Below are 24,643 nucleotides of genomic sequence, written 5' to 3' on the forward strand. Positions count from 1 at the left end.
CCTGGCAACCATTAGTGTGCTTTCTGTCTCTATAGATTTACCTATTCTGGACATTTCATATAAACAGAATCATACAATATGCGGCCTTCTGTGTCTGGCTTCTTTCACTGAGCACGTTTTTAAGGTTCATTTGTACTGTGGCATGTATCAGTACTTCATTCCTTTCTTTTTTCTATTGCACAAATAGTTTTTTAATTGAAGTATAGTTGATTATAATGTGATAGTTTCCCGTGTACAGCAAAGTGATTCAGTTATATATATACATACGTTTATGTATACACACCTGCGTATATGTATACATACATACACGTATGTATATAAACACATATATGTATACATACATACATACCTGAATATATACACACACACACATATACTTCTTCAGATTACGTTGCTTCCATGTCTTAGCTATTGTAAATCATGCTGCTGTAAACATTGAGGTGCATGTATATTTTTGAATTAGAGTTTTCTCCGGATATATGCCCAGGAGTGGGATTGCTGGATCATATGGTAGTTCTATTTTTAGTTTTTTAAGGATGCTTCAGACTGTTCTCCACAGTGACTGCACCAATTTACATTCCCACCAACAGTGTAAGAGGGTTCCCTTTTCTCCACACCCTCTCCACCATTTGTTGTTTGTAGATTTTCTGATGATGCCCATTATAACTGGTGTGAGGTGATACCTCATTGTAGTTTTGATTTGCATTTCTCTAATGATTAGTGATGTTGAGCATCTTTTCATGTGCTTCTTGGCCACCTGTATGTCTTCTTTGGAGAAATGTCTACTTAGGTCTTCTGCCCATTTTTTGATTGGGTTGTTTGTTTTTTTGATATTGAGCTATATGAGCTGTTCATATATTTTGGAAATTAATCCCTTGTCGGTTGTATCATTTGCAAGTATTTCTTCCCAGTCCGTAGGCTGTCTTTTTGTTTTGTTTTTGGTTTCTTTTGCTATGCAAAAGCTTATAGGTTTGGTTAGGTCCCGTTTGTTTATTTTTGCCTTTATTTCTTTCGCCTTGGGAGACTGACCTAAGAAAACATTGCTACAATTTATGTCAGAGAATGTTTGCCTATATTCTCTTCTAGGAGTTTTATGGTGTCATGTCTTATGTTTAAGTCTTTGAGGCATTTTGAGTTTATTTTTGTGTATGGTGAGAGGGCGTGTTCTAACTTCATTGATTTACACGCGGCTGTCCAGCTTTCCCATCAGCACTTGCTGAAGAGACTGTCTTTTCTCCATTGTATGTTCTCGCCTACTTTGTCATAGATTACTTGACTGTAGGTGTGTGGGTTTATTTCTGGGCTCTCTATTCTGTTCCATTGATCTATATGTCTGTTTTTGTGCTTCATTCCTTCTTAGGGCTGGATAACAGTGCATTGTATGGATGGACCACGTTTTGTGTGTCCCTTCACCTTGGTTTGTTTCCATCTTGTGACGATTGTGAATGATGCTGCTCACATCCTCTTTTTTTGTGTCTGACTTCTTTTGCTTAAAGTGTGTCCATGAGATCCATCTATGTTGCTGTGTGTACTTACAGCTTGTTCATTCTCCTTGCTGTGTAGCATCCCGTGGTGTGAATATAACACAGTTTCTTTATCCATTTACTTTTGGTGGGCTTTTGGGTAGTTTCCAGTTCCTGGCTTATTATTATGAACATTTTGTGCATGTCTCTTTGGTGAATATATGTGCACATTTCTGTCCAGTGTGTACCTAGCAGTGGAACTGCTAGGGTGTGTGTGTGCTTTCCCCGCTTTCCCACTTCATATTGTTGAGTATTTTCTTACTGAAAACTCATTGTACGCATACATTTTGACACCCTTTCTGTGGGTGGGGATCTCACTTTACATAACCGTTGCCCCAACAATAGACAATGAGATCGTTAGCATCTTTTTGCTCTTATAAATGTCATTTCCACATACATCTGGGGGTAATCAAGGTGGTGGCTGGGGCATTTGTTCAAACGTTAACACGTTTACTAACCACCAACTGTGACCCCAGGGCCCAGGAGCACAAAGATGATCAGGACGCGGTCCCTACCATCAAAAGCCTCTTGGCCCAGATCTGGGGCCAGCAAGTAACTTGACTAAGGGCGATGGGCTGGATATAAATGTTTTTTCTTAGAATCCACAATCCCTTTGGTCTGTTGTTTTCTCCCTTGTGATAGATTCACATCCCAAGATATATTTTGCACAAGCACAGTGACGAATGGCAACAGTCCTTGGCCTGAGTGTTGGAGAGACAGCAGGGAATGGTGGGGAGTATGGCAGTCAGGCATGTAGCACAGGCCTCAGCTCAGGGTGGCAGCCACTGCTCAGCTCTGAACACTTGTTGCCCCTTGTTGTGAGTGCAGGTTGGGAGGGAGGGGGAGACAGGCCAATACTTCTCTTTTTTGAGATGCTGGCTACGTGGATTTTATAGAAAATCTCCCAATTTTTAAATATCAGAAATAAATTTAAAAGTACACACTGCATGAAAAATAAAGACCAAGAAACTGTCACAGACCAGGGCAGACTGAAGAGACATGACACAACACTAAATGCCATGTGGCACCCGGATTGGATCCTGGAATAGAAAGAGGGTGGGATGGAAAAGTCCGATAAAGTCCAGAGTTTAGTTAATAACATGCCGGTGTTGATTTCTTAGTTTTCACCATGTTTCCTGGTCATGTAAGATGTTAACAATGGAGGAAACAGGGTGACGGGTCCATAGGAGCTCTCGGTACTATCTTTGCAACTTCAAAAAATATTTTCTTATTGGAGTAGAGTTGATTTACGATGTTGTGTTAGTTTCAGGTGTACAGCAAAGGGACTCAGTTATACCCGTACCTATATCCACTCTCTATTAGATCTTTTTTCCCTTATAGGTCATTACAGAATAGTGGGGAGAGTTCCCTGTGCTGCACAGCAGGTCCTTATTAGTTATATCTATTTTAGATATAGTAGTGTGTATATGTCAGTCCCAGTCTCCCAATTTATCCCTGCCTTCCCTTTCCCCCCTGGCAGCTATAAGATTGCTTTCTACATCTGTAACTCATTTTTGTTTTGTAAATAAGTTCATTTGTACCATTTTTTTAGATTCCACCTATAAGCGAATCATATGATGTTTGTCTTTCTCTGTCTGACTTACTTCACTCAGTATGACAATCTCTAGGTCCATCCATGTTGCTGCAAATGGCATTATTTTGTTCTTTTTATGACTGAGTAATATTCCACTGTATATATGTACCACATCTTCTTTAGCCATTCATCTGTCAGTGGACATTTAGGTTGCTTCCGTGTCTTGGCTATTGTAAACAGTGCTGCAATGAACATTGGGGGGCATGTATCTTTTCGAATTATGGTTTTCTCTGGATATATGCCCAGGAGTGGGATTGCTGGATCATATGGTAGTTCTATTTTTAGTTTTTTAAGGAACCTCCATGCTGTTCTCCGTAGTGGCTGTATCAATTTACATTCCCACCAACAGTGCAGGAGGGTTCCCTTTTCTCCACACCCTCTCCAGCATTTATTGTTTGTAGAATTTTTGATGATGGCCATTCTGACAGACGTGAGGTGATACCTCATGGTAGTTTTGATTTGCATTTCTCTAATAATTAGTGATGTTGAGCATCTTTTCATGTGCTTTTTGGCCATCTGTATGTCTTCTTTGGGGAAGTAACTTTTCTGTATGTCGAAAATTATTCCGAAATAAAGTTTGCTAAAACTCTCTCTCTCTCTGTCTCTGTCTCTCTGTCACACACACACACACACACACACACACACACACACACACACACACACACTGCACTGGGCATTGAGCAGACTGTGCAGGTCCAAGAAAACACATATGCAGGTTCTGTCTCTGGGCCGTGAGTTTTGCAAGCCCTGTTCTGGACCCCACAAGCCCTTCACTTTTCTCTCCAGGAGCCCCTTCCCCCTCCCAAAGTCCAGGTACCTTGCCCGGCTAACCCAGACCTGTTCCTGGTCACAGGTGGCCCAGAGGCATCGGGAGCGGCGGGCACTGCAGTGTAAGCTGAGCATGAAGGTTTTTGGGCACGAGCTGAGCTTTGTGAACTGCGGGGCGATGGGGAGTCATGTGACACGCCGGTCCCTGAACCTGGCCGAGCTTGCTGTCAAGCTCCTGAAGGTACCTCAGGCTGGGCTTGGCCCCTCCCTGTCGTCTGGTCCGAAGATGTTTCCTTTGATGCTTTGGGGAAATACTAAAGTACTTTCAGACTTAAGAGCCTGGAATTTGGAGCCAGACTGCCCAAGTTCAAAAACTGGCTGTACCACTTACCACCTTGGGCATGTTGCTGAACTTGCCACGGCCTCAGTTTCTTTATCTGTGAAATGGGAATGATAGACTAGTAATAGTATAATAATATCTACTTCATAGAGCTGTTGAATCAAGTGACTTCATGCAGTAAAATTGCAACAACACGTTTAGAGTGTGCCTGGCACATACTAAGTGCTCTGTACCGCAGGCAGGGCCCACACCCCTCCTTACCTGGCTGACCCTGGATGCTTGACCTCTGACCATGTCCCTTGGTAAATTATCTTGGTTCAAACCCCAGCTCTTCCTGTTTCTAGCTACACGGGCTCGGCCGGGTTATTTTATCTGTTTGTGGGCTCTGTTTTCTCATCTGGAAACTGGAGGCAATGATAAGGTCCCCTCTGAGGGCTGTGTGAGGGGTAGGTGAGGCCGTCACGTGCACTGTTATGGTCCTCTGACTGCAGGGGCAGGAAGTGCAGGTGAACCGAAGGCTGAACCTGGCCATGGAGGAGCTCACTTTTCCCACCATGTCTGGACTCCTAGCCCGGCTGACCCTAAACGCCTCGGCTGCCATCAACATCCAGGTCGGAGGGACAGCCAACTTCCAGCAGCGCTCGGATTTCTCTGTGAATGGTTATGTCAAGCCCAGGTAGCTGGCTCCTCAGAGCTGGGGGAGGTGGGTGGGTGGGGGCCTCCCCCTGCAGAGAGCTGGGGCATCAGCATGGGCTGGAGGGGAGCCCCGCTCTGCTGACCACCTGTTATATCAGCTACTGTTGATGGAGTGTTTTTTGTGCCAAGAGACCTTGAGGAGAACGTGGGCGGCTACACCCACTTTACAGGTGAGAAGACTGAGGCTTGGCAAGGTGAGGTTCCACGCCCGAGGTGGCACAGCAGCGTGGGGCAGCTGGGATTCGTCTCGTGCCACAACTCCACTCTTCCCTCTGCTTCCTCTGCCTCTGAGGGGAGGGGAGATGGGAGAGACGGAAAAGCATTTAAGGCACATGGGCTCTGAGCCCACTGAACTCACATGGCCACTCACGAGGTGGACACTTTCCTTCTTCCCACTAAGGGTTGAGGAAACTGACACTCAGGGATGTGCACAGCTGACCCAGGGCCACATGGCACGAAGGATTTTGAGCAGAATTTGACAATGCTCACCTTCCCAGCCTGCTGGGCGACTGTCCCAGCCACTAAGCCGACCTGTCCTTGGTTTCTGGGTCTGATGTGGGGTATGTGGGTGTCCTGTGATGGCTGCTTTTTGGCATTGGAGACTCTGGGTTTGGGCTCAGTCAGCTGGGGCTCCAGAACTGGCTGTCCCATGTCCCAACTGTGGGACCCACACAGCTGGTGTCACCTCTCTGAGCCTCGGTTTCCCCATCTGTAAAATGAGACTAGTGATGGTGAGGATTCGAGGGCGATGTGTAGAGTGCTTGGCACACATGGAGTGCATGGTCAGTGGTGTCCATGGTGGAGGGGCTGCTCTGGCTCAGGACCACGGAGAGCAGCCGGGTGGGTTGGTGCTGGCTTTGCCGTTGCCTGGGGCTGCAGGATGCAGTTGTGTGCCTCTTCCTCAGCGCCCTGCTCCAGATCTCGGCACAGATGGGCACAGTGGGCACCCTGGGGCAGGCTGGGCTGAGGTGGGTGACCGGCGTCCGTGGCACCGCCAGCCTGGATGGAGGGATCCAGATAAAGAAGGGCCAGGACCTCAGGGTGCATCTGAACACACCCGAGGAGGCTGTGGAGCTGCTCCGCTTCAGGTGGGTTCCCGCACCTGGAGAGGGAGCCCGTGAGTGCACCTGTGTGCGAGCCAGGCTGGGCACAGGTGTGGGTGCCTGTGTCTGTGGGAGTGTGTGCACGGTCACCTTGCGTGTGCACCTGTGTCTGACCCCGTGTATCTGTGAGTGTGTGCGCCTAAGGATGCGCCTGCGAGCCTGTGTATGTGAATGTGTGTCTGTGGGCGTGTTTGGGAGAGTGTGTGCGCCTGTCGGTGAGTGGGCTATACGTGGGCGTGCGTGTGTGTGCACATGTGTCAAGGTGGGGTGGGTGTGTCTGTGACAGGGACTGAGGGCAGCCTAGAGGTGGGGATTCCCACACTCCTCAGCAATTTCCGGGGGTCCCTCCTGAGGCCTGCTTGTCCCCAGCCCCCTGGAGAGGTGACACTTAGAGAACAATGATTTCCAAGGAAACGGGAGAAGCCAGGCTGCCCCCACCTCCACCTGCCTCCTTCCCTGTGTCCCACCCTTGCTGGAGGCACTGCTGCCCTCCTGACCCTCTCCCAGCAGCAGCCAGTAGGGTCCTTTAAAATGTCAGTTAAGTCCTACCGTGTTCCCCCCTCCCCTGTTTAAAATCCCTTGCTTGCTTCTAGGATAACCCCGCTCCACAAGATTCTCCTGCCCGATGGAGGCCCTGCCCACCCCCCTCACCTGTCTCCTGTCACTCCTTCCTGCCCCTCACTACCCACTTCCATTCTGACCCCCTCTCACCACCCTTTTATCTGTGCTACCAAAGAGCCCCCTTTTCTCCCACCCCAGGGCCTTTGACCTGCTGTTCCCTTTGTTTGGAGTGCTGGCTCCTTCTCATCCTTTGATTCTCTGACCGAATGTTACCCCTACAGAGAGTCCTTTCCGAACCCTGAGCTGAAGAACGTCCCGCTCTGTCTCCAGGACAGACCCTATGCCCATGCTGTGCCCTATTTTAGGTTTTTCACAGTGCTTGTCACCCTCTGTGTTCATGGAGTGTCTCCCCCACCAGTGTGCAGACTCCCCAAAGGCCTGTCCTGTTGATAGTGGGATTTGCCCTAGTGCCTTGCCCTGGTGGCTTTATGGTTGAATGAAAGCAACTCGCCTGGCACGTTCCTCCTTTCCCACCCAGCTCTCAGCTGTTTCTCATCACTGGGGATGGCATGAGGAGCCTCAGTCACGCTCACATCCCTTCTGAGGCCCAATCCTGTACCGACAAGGAAGGTAGGTGCCAGCAGGGCCTCCGTGTCATTGTCCCAAGATGGTTGTCCTGGGGGCTGAGGGGTAAGATGCCAGGTCCAAATTCCAGAGTTACTCTTCTGCCCTAAAAGTACTTATGCCCCTTAACTCAATGATGCTGCTTCTAGAACTCTACCTTATGAAAATAAACTAAAATCATTTTAAAATGCCCTGTGCCCAGAGATGTTCGTTGCATCATTATTTACAGAGCAAAAAAATAGGCAGCAACTCAAATATCCAACAGTAGGCGAATGGCTTATTATAAGGGCCTTTGAGCTAAGAATAGGCTTTTACATTTCCAAATGCAGAAAAATAATCAAAAGGACTATTTCATAACATGAGAAATTTGTGAGATTCATATTTCAGTGTCCATAAATGAAGTTTTATTGGTGCAGAGCCACGCCCGTTGCCTGTGGCTTTTCTTCAGCAACAGCAGAGTTGAGTAACAGACTGTGTGACCAGCAGAACCTCAAATATTTACTATCTGGCCATATACAGAAAATGTTTGCCAATTCCTGGTTTAGTAAAGTACTGAGATATCCCATAACTTTTAAGCTCTGTAATGAAGGACACATTTTAATAGCATGAGAAAATTTTTTGATAGTAACATCAGGTGAAAGGCAACAAAATTGAAAACAGAGGGGAAGGAGGTATACCAAACAGTCACAGATCTTGCAGTCATGTTGGGGGTGAGGTGGGGGAGGGGCCTACTTAAATGATTTCTTTAGGCTAAATTCTGTCCTAAATGCTTGCTGAGCTGTTAATCCTCACAGCTACACCGTGGGGCTGGAACTGTTATCACTCCCAGCTGACAGATGAGAAACACCAAAGCACAGAGATGTTAAGTAACTTGTCCAAGGTCACACAGCTGGGAAGTGGCAGAACTGGAATGTGGATCCAGGCATTCTTGCTCCAGAGCCTGTGTCCTACACAGTACTGCCTGACACTCTGATAGTCTACACCAGGGGTCCTCAACTGGGGACAATTTTTGGCCCCTCAGGGGACATTTGGCAATGTCTGGAGACATTTTTGGGTGTCATCCTGGTGCGGGAGGTGCTACCAGTATCTAGTGGGTTGAGTCCAGGACAGCTTCCCACAACAAGAAATTATCCAGACCAGTGTGTCGATAGCGCCAAGGCTGAGAAACCCTGGTCTACACAGTACCGCCTCATACAGTTAATGTCTACACAATACTGTTTCTCAAAAGAATGTAGAGATGCTCCTTCTTTGCTGATGGGTGCATCCATGGCCTGCCTCGAGCCCTCTGGCTCTCTACTGACCACGCTGCCTGCTCCCTTTCTCACAGCGTCCCGCACTTGGGGCTGGCAGCTGTGCACTGAAGTGAGCTGGCCTCCAGCCGGGCAGCCCTACCTGCTCTCCGTGCCTGTGTTTGCGGCTGTGATGCTGAAGAAGCAGGACCGGGGGCTCCAACACTATCTGCTGGAAGCTGCCTATACCCTCCACCCCCCGGTAGGCCCTACGGAATGGCTCCTCCTTTCCCAGCCAGGTTCTGGGTCTCCCTAGGTCTTCTACTCAGGCCTCAGCCTTGGGGATCACTCATAAAGACATAGGCCTCCTCCCTGGAGCAGGACCAGCTGGGCTGGTCCTGCTGTAGTCTCCCTCCTGCCTCAGGACCCTTGCACATGCTCATCAAGCCAGGGATCCTCTGTCCCTGGCTTGATGACTTATAACTCTGAATCAATCTTCAGAGCTCACTTTAGGGGGGTCACCTCCTCAGTGAAACCTGCCCTGATTACCCGGAAGTGGTCATATTCCCTTGTTATGTGCTCTAGTACGATCATGTTCCTTCCCTTTAGATCACATTTGTGTTCATTACTGAAACCAGTTGGTTAAGATCTGTCTTCCCCACTAGTCACTCAGTTCCTGGGAACAGATCCAGTGCCTGTTTTTCTCACCCCTGTGTCCCCAGCACCTGGCACAGAATGGGCACTCAGCAGCCCCCTATCTGATTTCCCAGTTCCCGCTCTTGTCTCCTTACCATATGTTCTCCACCAGCAGCCAGACAGACCTTCCAAAATCCCAAAATGACTGTGTCCCTCCCCTGCTCAGAACTCTCCAGTGGCTCCTATTCCTCTCAGAGTAGGACCCACTCGCCCTGACCAATAGGCTTTCACTGATCCAGCCATGCCGGCCTCTCCTCCCCATCTCCGCAAATGTTTACCAGGCTCACCGCTCTCCAGACACACCAACCTCCTCCTTATTAAATGCCAAGTGCATTGCTGCCCCAGGGCCTTTGCACTGTCTGTTTCCTCTGCCTGGAACAGTCTTTCCCAGACATCCACTCAACTCCTTCCCTTGCTTCCTTCAAGTCTCATCAAATGCCCCCTCCTCAGAGGCAGCTTCCCTCCCTGACCACCCAGTCCAGAACAACGACCCTGTCAGGACCCCTGACCCTCCGAGTTTGTCAGCAGAGTGCTCAGCAGCTGGTGGTGGTGAGCTGCTGGCTTACCTACTTCTGTGTCTGGAGGTCCTGTGCCTCCGCCTCTAGAATGTAGGTGCCAAGAGGGCGGGACTTTGTGTCTAACACTCAGTTGCATTCCCTGTGCCTGCAGCTGTGCCTCACACACAGTAGTCAACATTTATTGGTACTAAATGAATGACGATGATGCGGGGTTGGTTTTTTTAAAAATTAATTAATTTTTATTTATTTTTGGCTACATTGGGTCTTCTTTGCAGTACGTGGGCTGCTCATTGTGGCTTCTCTTGTTGCGGAGCACGAGCTCTAGGCACGTGGGCTTTGGTAGTTGTGGCACGCGGGCTCAGTAGTCGTGGCTCGCGGGCTCTAGAGAGCAGGCTCAGTAGTTGTGGCGCATGGGCTTAGTTGCTCTGCGGCATGTGGGATCTTCCCGGACCAGGCCTCGAACCTGTGTCCTCTGCATCGGCAGGTGGATTCTTAACCACTGCACCACCAGGGAAGTCCCTGGTGCAGGTTTTTAAAGGGGGCCCGTGTCTTAGGCTGTGTTTTCCCAGAAGCAGACTGGAGCCAAGGATTTGGGTAAAAGTGTGGATGAAGAAAAGACTCCAGGAGGACCCAGGAAGAGGGTGGAGAAAATAGGGTAGGGAAGGGGAAGAAGCTGAGCAGGAGTGATGGCAGGTGCGGTGGCAGCCTCAGCGTGATCCCTGGGCAGCCCTGGAGCAGGAGTTTATCTCAGAATTTGGTCCCCTTGAGGCTAAGGAGCCGGGATGTTTTTCCCTCCTGTGCCGGAGGGCAGGTGCCAGGGGTTAAGAGCAAAGTGCACGGAAGCTGGGAGATGAGCATGCTGAGCTGGTCAAGGGGTCTGAGGAGATCTGGGCAGGGTGCCGTTGGTGTGCGATAAGCCTCCTTCCCTGGCTGTTGGCTGAACAAACTGAGATCCTGTCCCCGTGGTCCTGAGTTGTCCTGTAGGGCTCTCCTCCAGGATACGGATCCCCAAATTCCTGGTTTGGGGCTTCCTATCTGTTCTTAACAGGACAAGGATAAGCATAAGAACTCAAGTTTTTGAAGGTGGGGGGCCGGGATGGGTTCTTATCTTGAGGACTCTGCTGTGTTTCCAGAAGGACTGCTGGCTCCCTCAAGAAGCCTCAGCCCACGTCTTCATGGGCACACCCAGGTCGGAAGTGCCCAGGGACGTCGGGGTGGATGTCAGCTACAGCTGGCCCCAGAGGAAGTTCCGGCTCAAGCTTCTCCATCCCAAGAAGAAAATTGAGTTGGACGGTAATGACAGTGTTCCTACCCATCACCGTGTCCTCGGCCATGTGCCAGATGCAGCCCGCTCACTGTGGATTCCTCAGCCACCCTCTGAGGTCGGCACTAAATATAGCCCCATTTTATGGGCGAGGAGCCACAGGCTCGGAGATTAGGAAGCCAGCAGGACATCCCCTGGTGAACACGGGCGGATCCAGGATATTGAACCCTGGTCTCTAAACTCTCGTTTTGTCTCCCAGGAAAGATTGACACTCTGCAAAGTGGCTGCATGGGTCACCTGGAACTGATACTGGACGACAGGGACGTCTACTACATCAAGGTTTGTTCCCTGTCCTCAGCCCACCGGCGTTGGCTCCTGCCACCTCCCTGGGCATTTCAAGCCCCAGTCCCTGTTTACTCATCACCACCTCCTTTGATGTTTTAGCTGTTCTTCTCCTTCCACCTACCAATAACGTTTGTGACTTCTCGTTACCCAGAAGAGTAGGAAGAAGAACAAAATGAGCTCAAATCTCACCACTATTGATGTCATAAATTGATGATATTAGTAACACAGGAGCATGCTTTAAAAAATTCAGAGTAGAGAAAGGTATAAAAAGGTAAGTGAGGGCTTCCCTGGTGGCGCAGTGGTTGAGAGTCCGCCTGCTGGTGCAGGGGACACGGGTTCGTACCCTGGTCCGGGAAGATCCCACATGCTGCGGAGCGGCTGGGCCCGTGAGCCATGGCCGCTGAGCCTGTGCGTCCGGAGCCTGTGCTCCGCAACGGGAGAGGCCACAACAGTGAGAGGCCCGCGTACCGCAAAAAAAAAAAAAAAAAAAAAAAAAAAAAGGTAAGTGAAAGAGTGCCGCTCCCCAGATTTCCAGAAGAAATGTCAATGCACACACCAAGAGATCTGTATGAGTTCCCCAGGGCTGCCTTAATTAACAAAGTGCCCCAAATTTGGGGGTGCTTAAACAATGGAAATTTTCCCCTCACAGTCCTGGAGGCTGGAAGTTCAAAATCAAGGTGTTGGCAGGGTTGGTTCCTTCTAAGGGCTGTGAGGGAGAATCTAGTCCATGCTTCTCTCTTAGTTTTTAGTAGCCTCAGGCATTTCTTGGCTTGTAGATGGCTGTCTTCTCCCTGTATCTCCACGTTGTCTGCCTTCTATAGGTATCTGTGTCCAAATTTCTCTTTTTGTAAGTTTACCAGTCATGTTGGATTAGGACCATCCTAATGACCTCATTGGATCATCTGCAAAGTCCCTTTTTCCAAGTAAGGTCACATTCACAGGTCCTGGGGGTTAGGACCTCAACTTCTTTTGAGGGGGAGCACAGTTCAACCCATAATGCAGTTCAACCCATAATACTATAGATTTATAAAACCTGTCAGTTTTGAGTTTAGTTTTATTCTTTGCATGCTGCTTTTTTTTTTTTCAGTCAAAAATATATCTTTTTGTACCAGCACATACTGGTACAATTTAATTTAGTTAAAAAAATAGGTAATACATTTAAATGATTCCAAGTTCAAAAAGTACAGAAGGGCATAGAACTGAGCGTCTAGTACGATGGCCCCTATACACATGACTATTTAAGTGAGTCAGAGTAACAGAAAGTTAAAGATATGCTTTCTCAGCTGCACTGGCCACTTTTTAGAACCTTCCCATCATTGTAGAAAGTTCTATTGGTCAGCATAGGTATAGAGTTAAAAACTTTCCCTTACGCCCCTCCTCAAAGCCAATCATTGTTCATTTTCTGTGACTCCTCTTAGAAATCATCTATGCCCACAATCCCCAAATAGATATCAATATATTTCCCCCCCATCTTTTATTTTAAAAACAAGAATGTCTACCATGTATTTTGAATGGCCAGATAATAGTCAATGGGATGGAATTTATTTAGCTGGTTCCGTAGTGGAGGGCTCTGGAGTTTTTCCCGGGTTCTTGGTCTTATAAATCACCCTTCCACCTTCAGGGTAAATTCTTAGCAGTGGAATTCCTGGAGCAAAGGTGTGTGCATTTTTCTCTTCGTTATAGGTACTTTTTAAGGTTCTCAACCAGGAGGACCTGGATGGGACTCAGTGGGTCCATTGAAGCCCCTGCAATTGTGCAGAAGTTTTGTGTCTGTCCTCCTTCTGGGGAGAGGGTTTAGACCTTCCATCTGATGCTCAGGCAGGTCAGTGACTCCAAAAAGGACAAAAACAGCAGGTGTAGACTCGCTCCTGCTAAGCAGGACCTCTGGGCCCCTTTGGCCGTGAGTCTGATGATTCTGCCTCGGTCTCCAGTGATTTCTCAGAGAGGTCTGGGTTGAAAGTCTGGAGCCAGGGCTGGAATTTTTGCTACATAAACACACACTCAGCTCCTAGATCTGCTTCCTGTCCGGGTGGGAAGACCAAATATCAGGGGAGAGCATCTTCCCCCTAAAGCCCCAGCTGCTTGACGGCTGAGACTACAAATCGTTTTCAGAGCTCCCGGGAGCCCTCGAAGCAATCCCTGTTCACTAAGCGCACAAGTGCTGATTGCCTGCACCTCCCTGCAGACCTGCCTGCCGCTCTCCAGAGGGCTGTCTGCAGCCTGGAAACATTGGCCTTTAGAGAAACTCCAGTTCTAGCTGCCTCAGACCCATCATGATTAACGGTAACAGCTGGGGCTCTGGAACTTTCCAAAGCCTGTTCTCGGTGGGGGGGTGGGGCACGGGTGACTTTGACCCCGGGTCCCTCTTTTAGTCCTCTTGGTAAGCCCATAGGAGATGAGGAAACTAAGGCAGATGAGCTCAGGAATGCAAAACAGCAAAGCTGGGTTCGACTCAGCTGCGTGTTTATGGGGTTTAAGGATGGCATGGAGGAAAGTGTTAGATTTCAGTGCCCCCTCCGCTGGGTGCAATGATAGAGCATCCCCAAGTCCCAGGTTACCTGGAGAGCCCCAGTTTACCGTTGACCCAGCTCAATATGATTAGTGATCTCTTTAACCATTAAGTGTCCTGGTTTGGATGAGAAATTCTGCAACCATCCTGTTCATGGGCTGCACTTTGAGAACAACTACAGGTACTGCCGAGAAGCTTCTGATACAAACCAGAGAAAATCATCTCCAAGACACACCATTAAGTGAGAGAAGCAGAGGAGAGTGGAGAGCCTGCATCTTTTTTTTGTGCAGAGTAAGAGGGGACGTGCACGTGTGTGATGGAGTGCACACGCACATATACACACATACATACAGGCTCATACATATAGGCCCATGCTGTCTCTGGAAGATGCCCAAGAAGTGGACACAGTGGTTGCCTTGAGGGAGACTGGGAGACCAAGAAGGGGAACAAAACCTTTATTTTTCATTGTCTTTATTAATTTATTCAACGACTGTTTATCAAGCACCTACAATGTGCCGGGAAGACAGCACACAAAAGAGATACACACACAAAATTCTCTCCTTTTGGAGCTTACATTCCCATAGGAGAGATAATCAGTAAAATAAATAAGCAAATTGTCGTGATAGGAAAAGGGAATCAGTGAGCTGGATCCAGGGGTCTGAAGTTATGCGAGAAGAAGGGTCTGAGGGTTGGCTTCAGTTTTATTTTTAAAAATTTTTATTATTTAAAAAAATTTTATTTGGCTGCGCCGGGTCTTAGTTGCAGCACGCGGGATCTTCGTTGCAGCATGCGGGATCTTTCTTTAGTAGCGGCATGCGGGATCTTTAGTTGCGGCATGTGGGATCTAGTTCCCTGACCAGAGATCAAACCCGGGCCCCCTGAATTGGGAGTGTGGAGTCTTAGCCACTGGACCACCAGGGAAGTCCCACGGCTTCAGTTTAAAATAGACCGACAGGGTAAGCCTGATTGAGAAGATAGCTTTTAGCTAAGACATAAAGCGTGTGCAGAAGAGAGCCATGTGGTTCTCTGGGGGAAGGGTATTGCAAGTAAAGAGCACAACATGTACAAAGGTTCTGGGGCAGGAAAGTGCACCGAAGCACAGCCTGAGCCCCCGTGTGCTTGGAGCGGAATAGGAGAAGGGACAGAAAGGTGGGAGGACAGATCACGTAAGGCTTTGCCAAAGAGTGATCAGAAGAGAGTGATTTGTGACCGTTGTCAAGGAACAAAGGCAAAAACAGGATTTACAAGAGAGTATAAAGTAGTGGACAGTCTGGAAATAGGTCGTTTTTACATCTTTTGGGTAAACAGATCAGCTGGCAGCAGCAGAGAGGTCCTTGGGATTGGTCTACAGTTGGGGTGGCCGTCAGAGATGACAGCTGCCATGGCTACGGGCTGTAGTTGCTCTGGAAAACCTCAATGATGGAGACACAGAGCACGTTTGGGGCCATCTGTGTGTCCTGCCTCCCGGTGTCTGTGGGCAGTTTTGCTTGCGTCTGGCCAGGGCTGCACTGCTGACTTCCGGAGACAGTCTTGGCCTTGTTGGCCTTTGCAAGGACTTTGGCTTTTACCCTGAGGAAGAGAGGTGTGCCATGATCCTATGGAAGGGCTTGCCCTGGTCACCAGGGTGGGAGCCAGGAGAGCCGGGAGAAGAATGTCACAGGAACACAGTGGCGATGAGCAGGCTCAAGCTGGGGCAGTGGTGGAGGTGGCTGAAGTGGTCAGGTCCCTGAATATTCTGCAGGGAGAGCTGGCCAGAGTCCCTGATGGATTGGATGGGGTGTTGAGGTTGGGGGGATAGGGAGGAAGGGTCCTTCAAACTTATGTTTGAATTTGTAACAGAGATGACCTGTTTTGAACAATATTGAGCTTAAGAAATTGCAGGAGGATCAGCCTAGAAGCCCATTAGCCAGGCTGTGTCTCCTGCCCTCTGTCCGCTCCTGGTTCTTGCGGTCCGGGTGGAGCCTGCTGGCAGAGCCTGTCCCCTCAAGGGATGCTGGGGCCTTTCCAGGGCCGGAGCAACCTGTGGCCAGCAGCAGGTGGTGAGGCTCAGCGGATCGAGGCCCAGCTGGAGGTGAAACTGGTGACATCGGGCAGCCCTGTGGTCCTCGCCGGGAACCTCAGCCGGCAGGCAGGCAGCAGGCTGGCCTTCTCCGTGTCACTGAGCAACCTGCTGAGTGACCAGGCCCACGTGTCAGGTAGGAGGAGGGACCCCTTTCTGCCACTTTTCTTCAATGGCCAGGCTTGGGGAGGGGAGGGTGGAGTGCCCCACTTGGAGTCCCCATCACCCGATCCCCCAGTATTCACATTCCATCCAAGGAAAATCCAGGCTCTGTATCTGCTCGCAGCTTCTGCCTGAGTCCCCCAGATGCCCCTCCAATGCGCTCGACTGCTCTGCAGGAACCGTCAACCAGCACCTTTTGGGGTGTTTGGATTCTGACCCACATTACATGTCACACAATGTGTAAAAAACACATTTCGCATTTTGACCCGAATCGCATGGGGCACTGTTTGTATCTTGAACACGCAGCCTGACCTGGGTACTGACCAATCTGACCAGATGCCCACCCTGGTGCCAGAGTTGGCTTGGAGCCCTCCTGGCGATGCCGCTCGTGGGGTGTTCTTGGAGATTCCTGGGGAGTGATGTGAGTGGCTAGGGCTGTTGACTAGCTGGCCTATGCATTTTTTTTTTTGCTGTATGTGGGCCTCTCACTGTTGTGGCCTCTCCCGTTGCGGAGCACAGGCTCCGGACGCGCAGGCTCAGCGGCCATGGCTCACGGGCCTAGCCGCTCCGCGGCATGTGGGATCTTCCCAGACTGGGGCACGAACCCGTGTCCCCTGCATCGGCAGGCGGACTCTCAACCACTGCGCCACCAGGGAAGCCTATGCATTTTTGATATTTTAACCTGCATGGCTATACCTGTGTGATCTGGCTGAATATCAGTGTAGCAGAAACAAGTTTCAGAAGGTGAAATTTACCTGATGATCCTTGATGCACTGTCATTTATGTTCTGGTCCATTCTATTTTGTTCTACTTTATTTAAAACTTTTGGTCTGGACCCACAAAAGTGACTTTTGGGGTTGCCACCTGGACAGTGCAAAACACAGTCAGTGGCCCTGATGGCAGCATTCCTTGGCGGAGACTCAGGCACTGGTTCTATCGCGATACCCACCTGGGCGGTTCCCACTTCCTTTCCTCACCTGGTGCTGGGGGTAGGGTGTCAGTCTCTGGGGCGCAGGCCATGACCACACCATGCCTGCTCTCCCCGCAGCACTGCTGGAGAAGAAGGCGGAGGAAGGGCAGCAGGTGGTGGCCCTGGATGGCGAGCTCTTCGTGCCAGGGCTTGTGGGGGTGCGCACCCAAGGCCTGCTGCGGCAGCGGGCCCGCCTCTGGACCAGCTCCCTGAGGATCAAGTATGGCCTCCTGGGTACGGCACCGCATGCTGGCTGCGGGCGAGGTGGGGAGTGGCCGGACCTGCACCGTCTCCCGGGGCTGTGGCTCCGAGGGCTAAGGTGCCACTGTCACCTCGGGTGTTTTGGCCTCACCGTGAGGCTCCTTAGCTAGTGAGTCATTCCATTGGCTTTGTGTGGAGCTGAGCACCTGCCTGTTAAAAACAAACAAACAAACAAACAAACAACACTACGTGTGTGTGTGTGTGTGTGTGTGTGTGTTGGGGGTGGGACATAAATCGGTCTCTTAAAACCTCCCCATCGGCAGGTTCCAGTGAGTGACATTAGGTGAGGCAGATCCAGGGGGCTGGCTGAAGCTGGGCTGTACTGGACGCTCCTCTGTTTGCAGTGAGGATGGAGGGCTACCTGGCAGAGGAAGGGCAGGGGTTTTTGGGTTGCCCTGCACAGGTCAGGCGAAGCAGCTGGTACAGGAGTGCAGCACCAGGCAGAAGCTGCGGGTGGAGAGCGGCTCAGAGGCCACCTACAAGCTGGAGCTGGACCACGAGCTCCACTGCACGCAGATCCCAGCATTCAGCCACAAGGTGGGTGCCGGGGCTGGGCGGGGGGTCTGGAGAGAGCCCCCGGGGTTAGGGAAGTGGTGGGTGAGCACCCTGAACCCATCGTTAGAGAGATGTATTTACTCAAGGTTGTGAATGGGAATGGATTAGGAATTGGAACTTTAGTCTCACCTTTCCCCTGTTCAGTTGGTGTTTATTAAATACCTACTCTTTGCCCAGCACTAGGGGAGAGCTGTGCTTAAGGCAGCACCTGGTCTCTGCCATTCCATTGCTGGGGGAGGGTGTGTGGTAGAGAGCAAGAGACATGGACCAAATCAAGGGAAACGTTAAGTGCCATGGGTGGTAAACAGGGCGGAGGCCGAGAGAACGTAGCACAGGGGAGTCTAATTTGGACAGGGCAGCAGGGAAGGCTTCTTTGGGGGAAATGAATTTTAAGCTGAAAATTAAAATATGAGATAGTTCTGTTCCCAAGGAAGTGTGCCACAGGCAGAGGGAACAGCAAGTGCAAAGGTCCTGGGGCTGGAGGGTGATTGGAGCGGTTAAAGAACTGGCAGTTCATCAGAGTGGCTGGTGGGGTGAGCAAAAGGGAGAAGTGACTGTTCCTTTATTAATTGTTACAAGTTTGCTTCCCCCCCTGAACTGTTGCCCCCACAAGGGAGGGGGCTGCTGGCTTCTTCATTCCTGGCTATCTAGTGCCCAGCGAAGTATCTACTTGGTACTTGGGGGAAAACGTGTTCAGTGAGTGAATAAATGGATGAGCCTGTGTTGCCTCGACCTGTGGTTCAGAGGTAGGAGGAGACAGTGGCTGCCAGGAGCCCACAGGTGGGAAGGCCCGATCCACAGAGGATCTGTCCACGGAGCCGGAGGCTGCTGTGGGAGAGTGAGGGGAGGGGGAGATTTTGGGTTCATATGAAGCAGATCAGGAGTCATCTTCCCATGGCAGCTGACTCTTTCTACTCCTTGTCAGGGCATGGACCAGCGTGGGGCAGGTTAGCTTTTCACCTCGGGGCCAGAATTTAAGGGGACACCAGAAATTGTGAAGGTGAATCGTATTCTAATGCAATATTTTACAAGATCAAAACCAGTGCAAAAAAATCTGTGCTTCCTACAGAGCTGTCACCCCAGATAAGCAAGCCTGCATCTCAGGGCGGGTGGTTGTGGGGAGGCTCAGGTCTGCGGACACAAGGCTTCCTTGGGGGTCTCCCTGGTGGGGTGTCCCAGGTCCAGCTGCGGCATGAGGAGGGCTCAGGCCACCTCCACTGGGAGCTGGAGGCGAGCTATGGGAGGCACTGGGATGACAGCCGCAACAAGAGGCACCTCCGCATCAACCAGACCTTCCAGAACGACTCGGGCCCAGCCCTGAGCAATTACTTCATGGAGGTGAGTCCAGCCTCCGCAGAGCCGCGTCCCTGGGGCTCAGCTTGCACATGGCAGCTGGGCAGCCCCACTGCCTGTCCCTGCAGGTCTTGGTTGCAAGGACGCAGGAGCTAAAACTCAGGCTCAGAGACCTTACCTGTGGCATCTCCAGCCCCCTCGCCCCTGGGGCAGTTAAACATTTGCTGGTGTGCCAAGGGGCAGTTTGCAAGAGGCGCTTGGGAAATACAGATTTCCAGCGTAAAAATGCATTTTGGAAACGGTTCACTTGCAGGTTTTCCTGGAGGGTGAGCTCTTTTTGGTAAATCAGGAGTAACTGAGTGCTTAGCCCCTGAACAGGTATGTGCTCTTATAAGGCACACGTTACCTTTCTGAGTTTCCTAATTGTTTTTAAAAGTGTTTAATTGTGGTAAAATATACGTAACATGACGTTGACCATTTTCACCAGTTTTAGGCATATAGATCAGCAGCATTAAGCACCCTCATATTGCACGGCCATCACCACCGTCTATCTCAAGAACTTTTTCATCTCGTAGAACTGAAACTCTGTACCCATTAAACAGTAACTCTCCATCCTTCCCTCCCCCAGGCCCTGCAACCACCAATCTACTTTCTGTCTCTCTGAATTTCACTACTCTAGGTAAACTCGTATAAGTGGAATTGTATAGCATCTGCCTTTTTGTGACTGGCCTATTTCACTTAGCATAATGTCCTCAAGGTTTATCCACATTGTAACATGAGTCAGAATTTCCTTCCTAGTCTGGATAATACTCCATTGTATGGATGGACCCCGTTTTTTTGATCCATTCATTCATCAGTGGACACTTGGCTTCCACATGTGGCTTGTGTGAATAGTGCTGCTATGAACGTGGGTGTACTAATATCTGTATGAGTCCCTGATTTCCATTCTTGGGGGTGTATATCCTGAAGTGGAATTGCTGGATCATACAATAATCTGACTTTTAATTTTTTGAGAAACTTCCATACTCTTTTCCATAGGAGCTGTACCATTTCACCATCTTAACATCAGCACACAAGTGTTCCAGTTTCTCTACATCCTCACCAGCACTTCTTAATTTCTGGGTTTTTTTTTATAGTAGCCATCTTAATGTGTATGAGGATCTTGTGGTTTTGGTTTGCATTTCCTTAGTGGTTGATGACATTGAGCATCTTTTCGTGGGCTTATTGGCTGTCTAATTATCATCTTTAGAGAAATGTCTGTTCACATCCTTAGCCCATTTTGAATCAGGTTTCTTTTTTTTTTTTTTTTTTTTTGCGGTACGTGGGCCTCTCACTGTTGTGGCCTCTCCCGTTGCGGAGCACAGGCTCCGGACGCGCAGGCTCAGCGGCCATGGCTCACGGGCCCAGCAGCTCCGCGGCATGTGGGATCTTCCCGGACCGGGGCACGAACCCGTGTCCCCTGCATCGGCAGGCGGACTCTCAACCACTGCGCCACCAGGGAAGCCCTGAATCAGGCTTCTTGATTTTGTTGTTGTGGTTGTTCAATTGTAGTTCTTTATATGTTCTGGATATTAACGCCTTATAAGATATATAGTTTACAAATATTTTCTCCCATTCCGTGGGTTGCCTTTTTACTCTATGAGTAGCATCCTTTGTTGCACAAAAATGTTTAATTTTGATGTCGTTCAGCTTATTTATTTTTACTTTTGTTGCCTGTGTTTTAGGTGTCATGTTCAATAAATCAATTGCCAAATCCAATGTCACGAAGCTTTTCAATCCCATGTTTTCTTCTAAGAGTTTTATGGTTTTAGTTCTCATGTTTAGGTCTCTGATCCATTTTGAGTTGAACTGTGTATATTCATTCTTTTGCATTGAATATACAGTTTTTCCAGCACCATTTGTTGAAAAGACAGTCCTTTCCCCCAACCATAAATGTGAGAGTTTATTTCTGGGCAATCTATTGTATTCCATTGGTCTATGTGTCTTTCTTTTATGTTGCAACATACTGTTTTGATTACTGTAGCTTTGTGAGATCTCCAACTTCGTTCTTCTTTTTCAAGATTGTTTTGGCTATTTGGGGGTCCCTTGAGATTCCATATGAATTTTAAGATGAACTTTTCTATTTCTTCCCAAAAAAATACCATTGAGATTTTGATAGGGATTGCATTAAATCTGTAGATTGCTTTGGGTAGTATTGAACCTTAACAATATTAAGTCTTCCAATTCATGAACACAAGATGTCTTTCCATTTATTTATGTCTTCTCTAATTTCTTTCAGCAATGTTTTGTAGTTTTCAGTGTACAAGTCTTTTGTCTCCCTGCTTAACTTCATTCCTAAGTATTACGTTGATTTTAAATCATACCAATACTCCATGAATAAATTCTCCTTGTGAAAAAATATAACATTTAAAGTAAGGCTAAAATTCCCTTTCACAGTTACCATCACTTTTCCTGGTCCCCTCCTCAGCTGCCTGGAGAGAACCATGGTTATAATCTGGAGAACTGGAAAGGAGATCTTTTTCTATACGTTTGCTCTGTGGAGCTGTCACAAGCACTTAGTTTTGTTTGGTGAGTCATGTTGTATGTCCTTTAGCAATGGACCTTGGAGAACTTCACGTGTTGTTGTTGTTAATTAATTAATTAATTTATTTTTGGCTGCGTTGGGTCTTCGTTGCTGTGTGCAGGCTTTCTCTAGTTGCGGCGAGCAGGGTCTACTCTTCGTTGTGGTGCGCGGGCTTCTCATTGCGGTGGCTTCTCTTGTTGCGGAGCACGCTCCAGGCACACAGCCTTCAGTAGTTGTGGCTCGCAGGCTCTAGAGCACAGGCTCAGTAGTTGTGGCACATGGGCTTCGTTGCTCCACAGCATGTGGGATCTTCCTGGACCCGAGCTCAAACCCATGTCTCCTGCATTGGCAGGCAGATTCTTAACAGCTACGCCACCAGGGAAGCCCCTATTGAATCATATTCTTGATTGAAGTCATCCTTGGATAACCTTACCTACCTCTGATCATACCCTGCTTCTGTCAACAGAAGCAGAAGAAGTTTCTCATTTCTGGAAAACATCTGGCTCCAAGGGTTTTGGTGAAGAGATTAGAGGTTTGTGGCAGCATTTCTTCATAAGCGTGGCAGACACCATGCAAGGTTCTGGGGAGACAGGTATGAGTAAGATAAAGTGAAGAGATTAGAGGTTTGTGGCAGCATTTCTGCAAGCCTTCATAAGCGTGGCAGACACCATGCAAGGTTCTGGGGAGACAGGTATGAGTAAGATAATCTTTATCTTTAAGAAGCTGACAGTGAGTAGAAGAGGGAAAGGCAGAGTGATCAATGGTGAGCCATTAATTATTGCCAGACTATGTGTCAGAGGCTTTGTTTGTATTATCTCATTTAATCCTTGTGAGGCAAGAATTATCTCTTCTCACTTTACAGAAGAGAAATGGTGTAAACAGACTTAGCTGAGGTCTCACAGCTACTATGTGACAGAATTGGGATTGAAAGTCCAGTCTGCCTCCTTTCAAACCTCAGGCTCTTAGCCTCTTGGCTGGACTGAATAGTGCCAGACTTAATTTACTATAAAATAAATTTACTATAAAATAATTGACTAAATGATCTGTCAAGAGAAAACTCTTCCCAGTTCATTCTATGCAGCCATTATTATCCTGATGCCCAAACCAGAGAAAGACATCATAAGAAAAGAAAAACTAAAGACCATTACTCTTATAAACACAGATGCAAAATCCACAAGAAAATACTACCAAACTGAATTCAGCAATATATAAAAAGGATTACACAACATGACCAAATGAGTTTTATCCCAGGAATGCAAGGTTGGTTTAGCACTTGAACATCCATCAAGGTAATACATCATATTAATAGAATAAAGGACAAAAACCACATGGTAATTTCAATAGACACAGAAAAGTATCTGGCACAACACCATACCTTTTCATGATAAAAGTACCCAACAGTCTAGCAATGAAAGGGCACTTCCTCAACCTGATAAAGGCCATCTATGAAAAACCCACAGCTAATATCATACTTAATGGCAAAAGGCTAAGTACTTTCCCTCTAAGATCGGTAACAAGATAGGATGTCAGGATGTCTGCTTTCACCATCTGTATTTAACATTGTGCTGGAGGTTCTAGCTAGTTTGATTAGGCCAAAAAGAAAAAAAAAAAAGAAAAAGAAAAAAGAAAGAAAAGGCATCTAGATTGGAACGGAAGAAGTAAAACTATTTCTATTTACAGATGATACGATCTTGTATATAGAAGACCCGAATGAACTCACCAAAAAATCTATTAGAGTTAATAAATGAGTTTATCAAAGTTTCAGGATACAGGATTAATATACAAAAATTAGTTGTATTTCTCTACACTAGCAATGAAAAACCTGAAAATGAAATTAAGAAAGCAATTTCATTTACATTACCATCAAAAAGAATAATAGGAATAAATTTAACAAAAGAATGTAAAACTAATACTCTCAAAACTACAAAACATTGTTGAAAGAAATTCAAGAAAACCTAAATAAATGGGAAGACATCCCATGTACTTGGATTGGAATATTTAATGTGAAGTTGGCAATACTTCCTAAATTGATCTACAGATTCAATGGTCCCCATCTATTCCTATCAAAACCCGAGTTATCTTTTTGCTAAAATTGACAAGCTGATCCTAAAATTCATGTGGAATTTCAAGGGACCCAGAGTAGACACAACTGTCTTGAAAGAGAAGAACAAAGTTAGAGGATTCACTTTTATTGATTTCAAAACTTACTTCAAATCTACGGTAATTAAGACAGTATTATGGTAGTGGTGTAAGGATAGACATATAGACCAACAGAGTAGAATTGGGAATCCAGAAATAAACCCTCGTATTTACAGTTAGTTGATTTTTGACAAGGGTGCCAAGATAATTGAAGAGGGGAAAGAATAGTCTTTTCAACAAATGGTGCTGGGACAATGGATATTTACGTGTAGGAGTATGAAGTTGGACCCTTACCTCATACCATATATAAAAACAAACTCAAAATAGGTTGTAGACCTAAATTTAAGAATTATGAAACTCTTAGAGGAAAACATAAGAGTAAATCTTTATGACCTTGGATTAGGCAAGGGTTTCTGAGATATGACACTGAAAATATAAGTAATAACAAAAATACTTTGGTCTTCATCAAACTTAAAAACATTTGTGCTTCAAAGGACACCATCAAGGAAGTGAAATAACAGCTCACAGAAGGGAAGCAAACATCTGCAAATCGTATGTCTGATAAGGGATTTGTATCCAGAATATATGAAGAACTCTTACAACTCAACAGGAAAAAGACAAAGGATTTGAATAGATATTTCTCTGAAGAAGGTACACAAGTGGCCAATAAGTACATGAAAAGTTGCTTAACCTAATTAGTCAGTAGGGAAATTAAATCAAAACCACAGTGAGATGCTGCTTCAAATCCACTAGCATAGCTGAAACGGAAAAAAAAAAAAAAAGACAATAACAAGTGTTGGTGAGGATGCAGGGAAATTAGAACTCATATTGGTGGGATCATAAAATGGTGTGACTGGAAAAAGAGTTTGGT

The 24,643-nt window shown here is 47.7% G+C and overlaps 2 protein-coding genes across 2 annotated transcripts in view; both read left to right on the forward strand.

The window, feature by feature from the left end:
• LOC112399289 (apolipophorins-like) overlaps positions 1-11,523 on the forward strand; it is a 52,658-nt gene extending 41,135 nt beyond the window's left edge. Inside the window, exons 18-25 of the mRNA XM_024744363.1 lie at positions 3,971-4,126; positions 4,717-4,901; positions 5,827-6,009; positions 7,124-7,215; positions 8,537-8,700; positions 10,786-10,945; positions 11,176-11,255; positions 11,413-11,523. Coding sequence (XP_024600131.1) covers positions 3,971-4,126; positions 4,717-4,901; positions 5,827-6,009; positions 7,124-7,215; positions 8,537-8,700; positions 10,786-10,945; positions 11,176-11,255; positions 11,413-11,472 — 1,080 coding nt within the window. The 3' untranslated portion in view covers positions 11,473-11,523. The remainder of the gene's footprint in view (positions 1-3,970; positions 4,127-4,716; positions 4,902-5,826; positions 6,010-7,123; positions 7,216-8,536; positions 8,701-10,785; positions 10,946-11,175; positions 11,256-11,412) is intronic.
• Positions 11,524-13,923: 2,400 nt separating this feature from the next.
• The window catches only part of LOC112399290 (uncharacterized), an 89,005-nt gene continuing 78,285 nt past the window's right edge, over positions 13,924-24,643 (forward strand). The window contains exons 1-5 of the mRNA XM_024744364.1: positions 13,924-14,061; positions 15,779-15,965; positions 17,040-17,195; positions 17,626-17,759; positions 18,957-19,115. Of these exons, the coding sequence (XP_024600132.1) occupies positions 13,924-14,061; positions 15,779-15,965; positions 17,040-17,195; positions 17,626-17,759; positions 18,957-19,115 (774 nt within the window). The remainder of the gene's footprint in view (positions 14,062-15,778; positions 15,966-17,039; positions 17,196-17,625; positions 17,760-18,956; positions 19,116-24,643) is intronic.

The sequence above is a fragment of the Neophocaena asiaeorientalis genome, unplaced genomic scaffold (assembly GCF_003031525.2).
Source record: "Neophocaena asiaeorientalis asiaeorientalis breed wild unplaced genomic scaffold, Neophocaena_asiaeorientalis_V1.1 scaffold91, whole genome shotgun sequence".
NCBI classification, from domain to species: domain Eukaryota; kingdom Metazoa; phylum Chordata; class Mammalia; order Artiodactyla; family Phocoenidae; genus Neophocaena; species Neophocaena asiaeorientalis.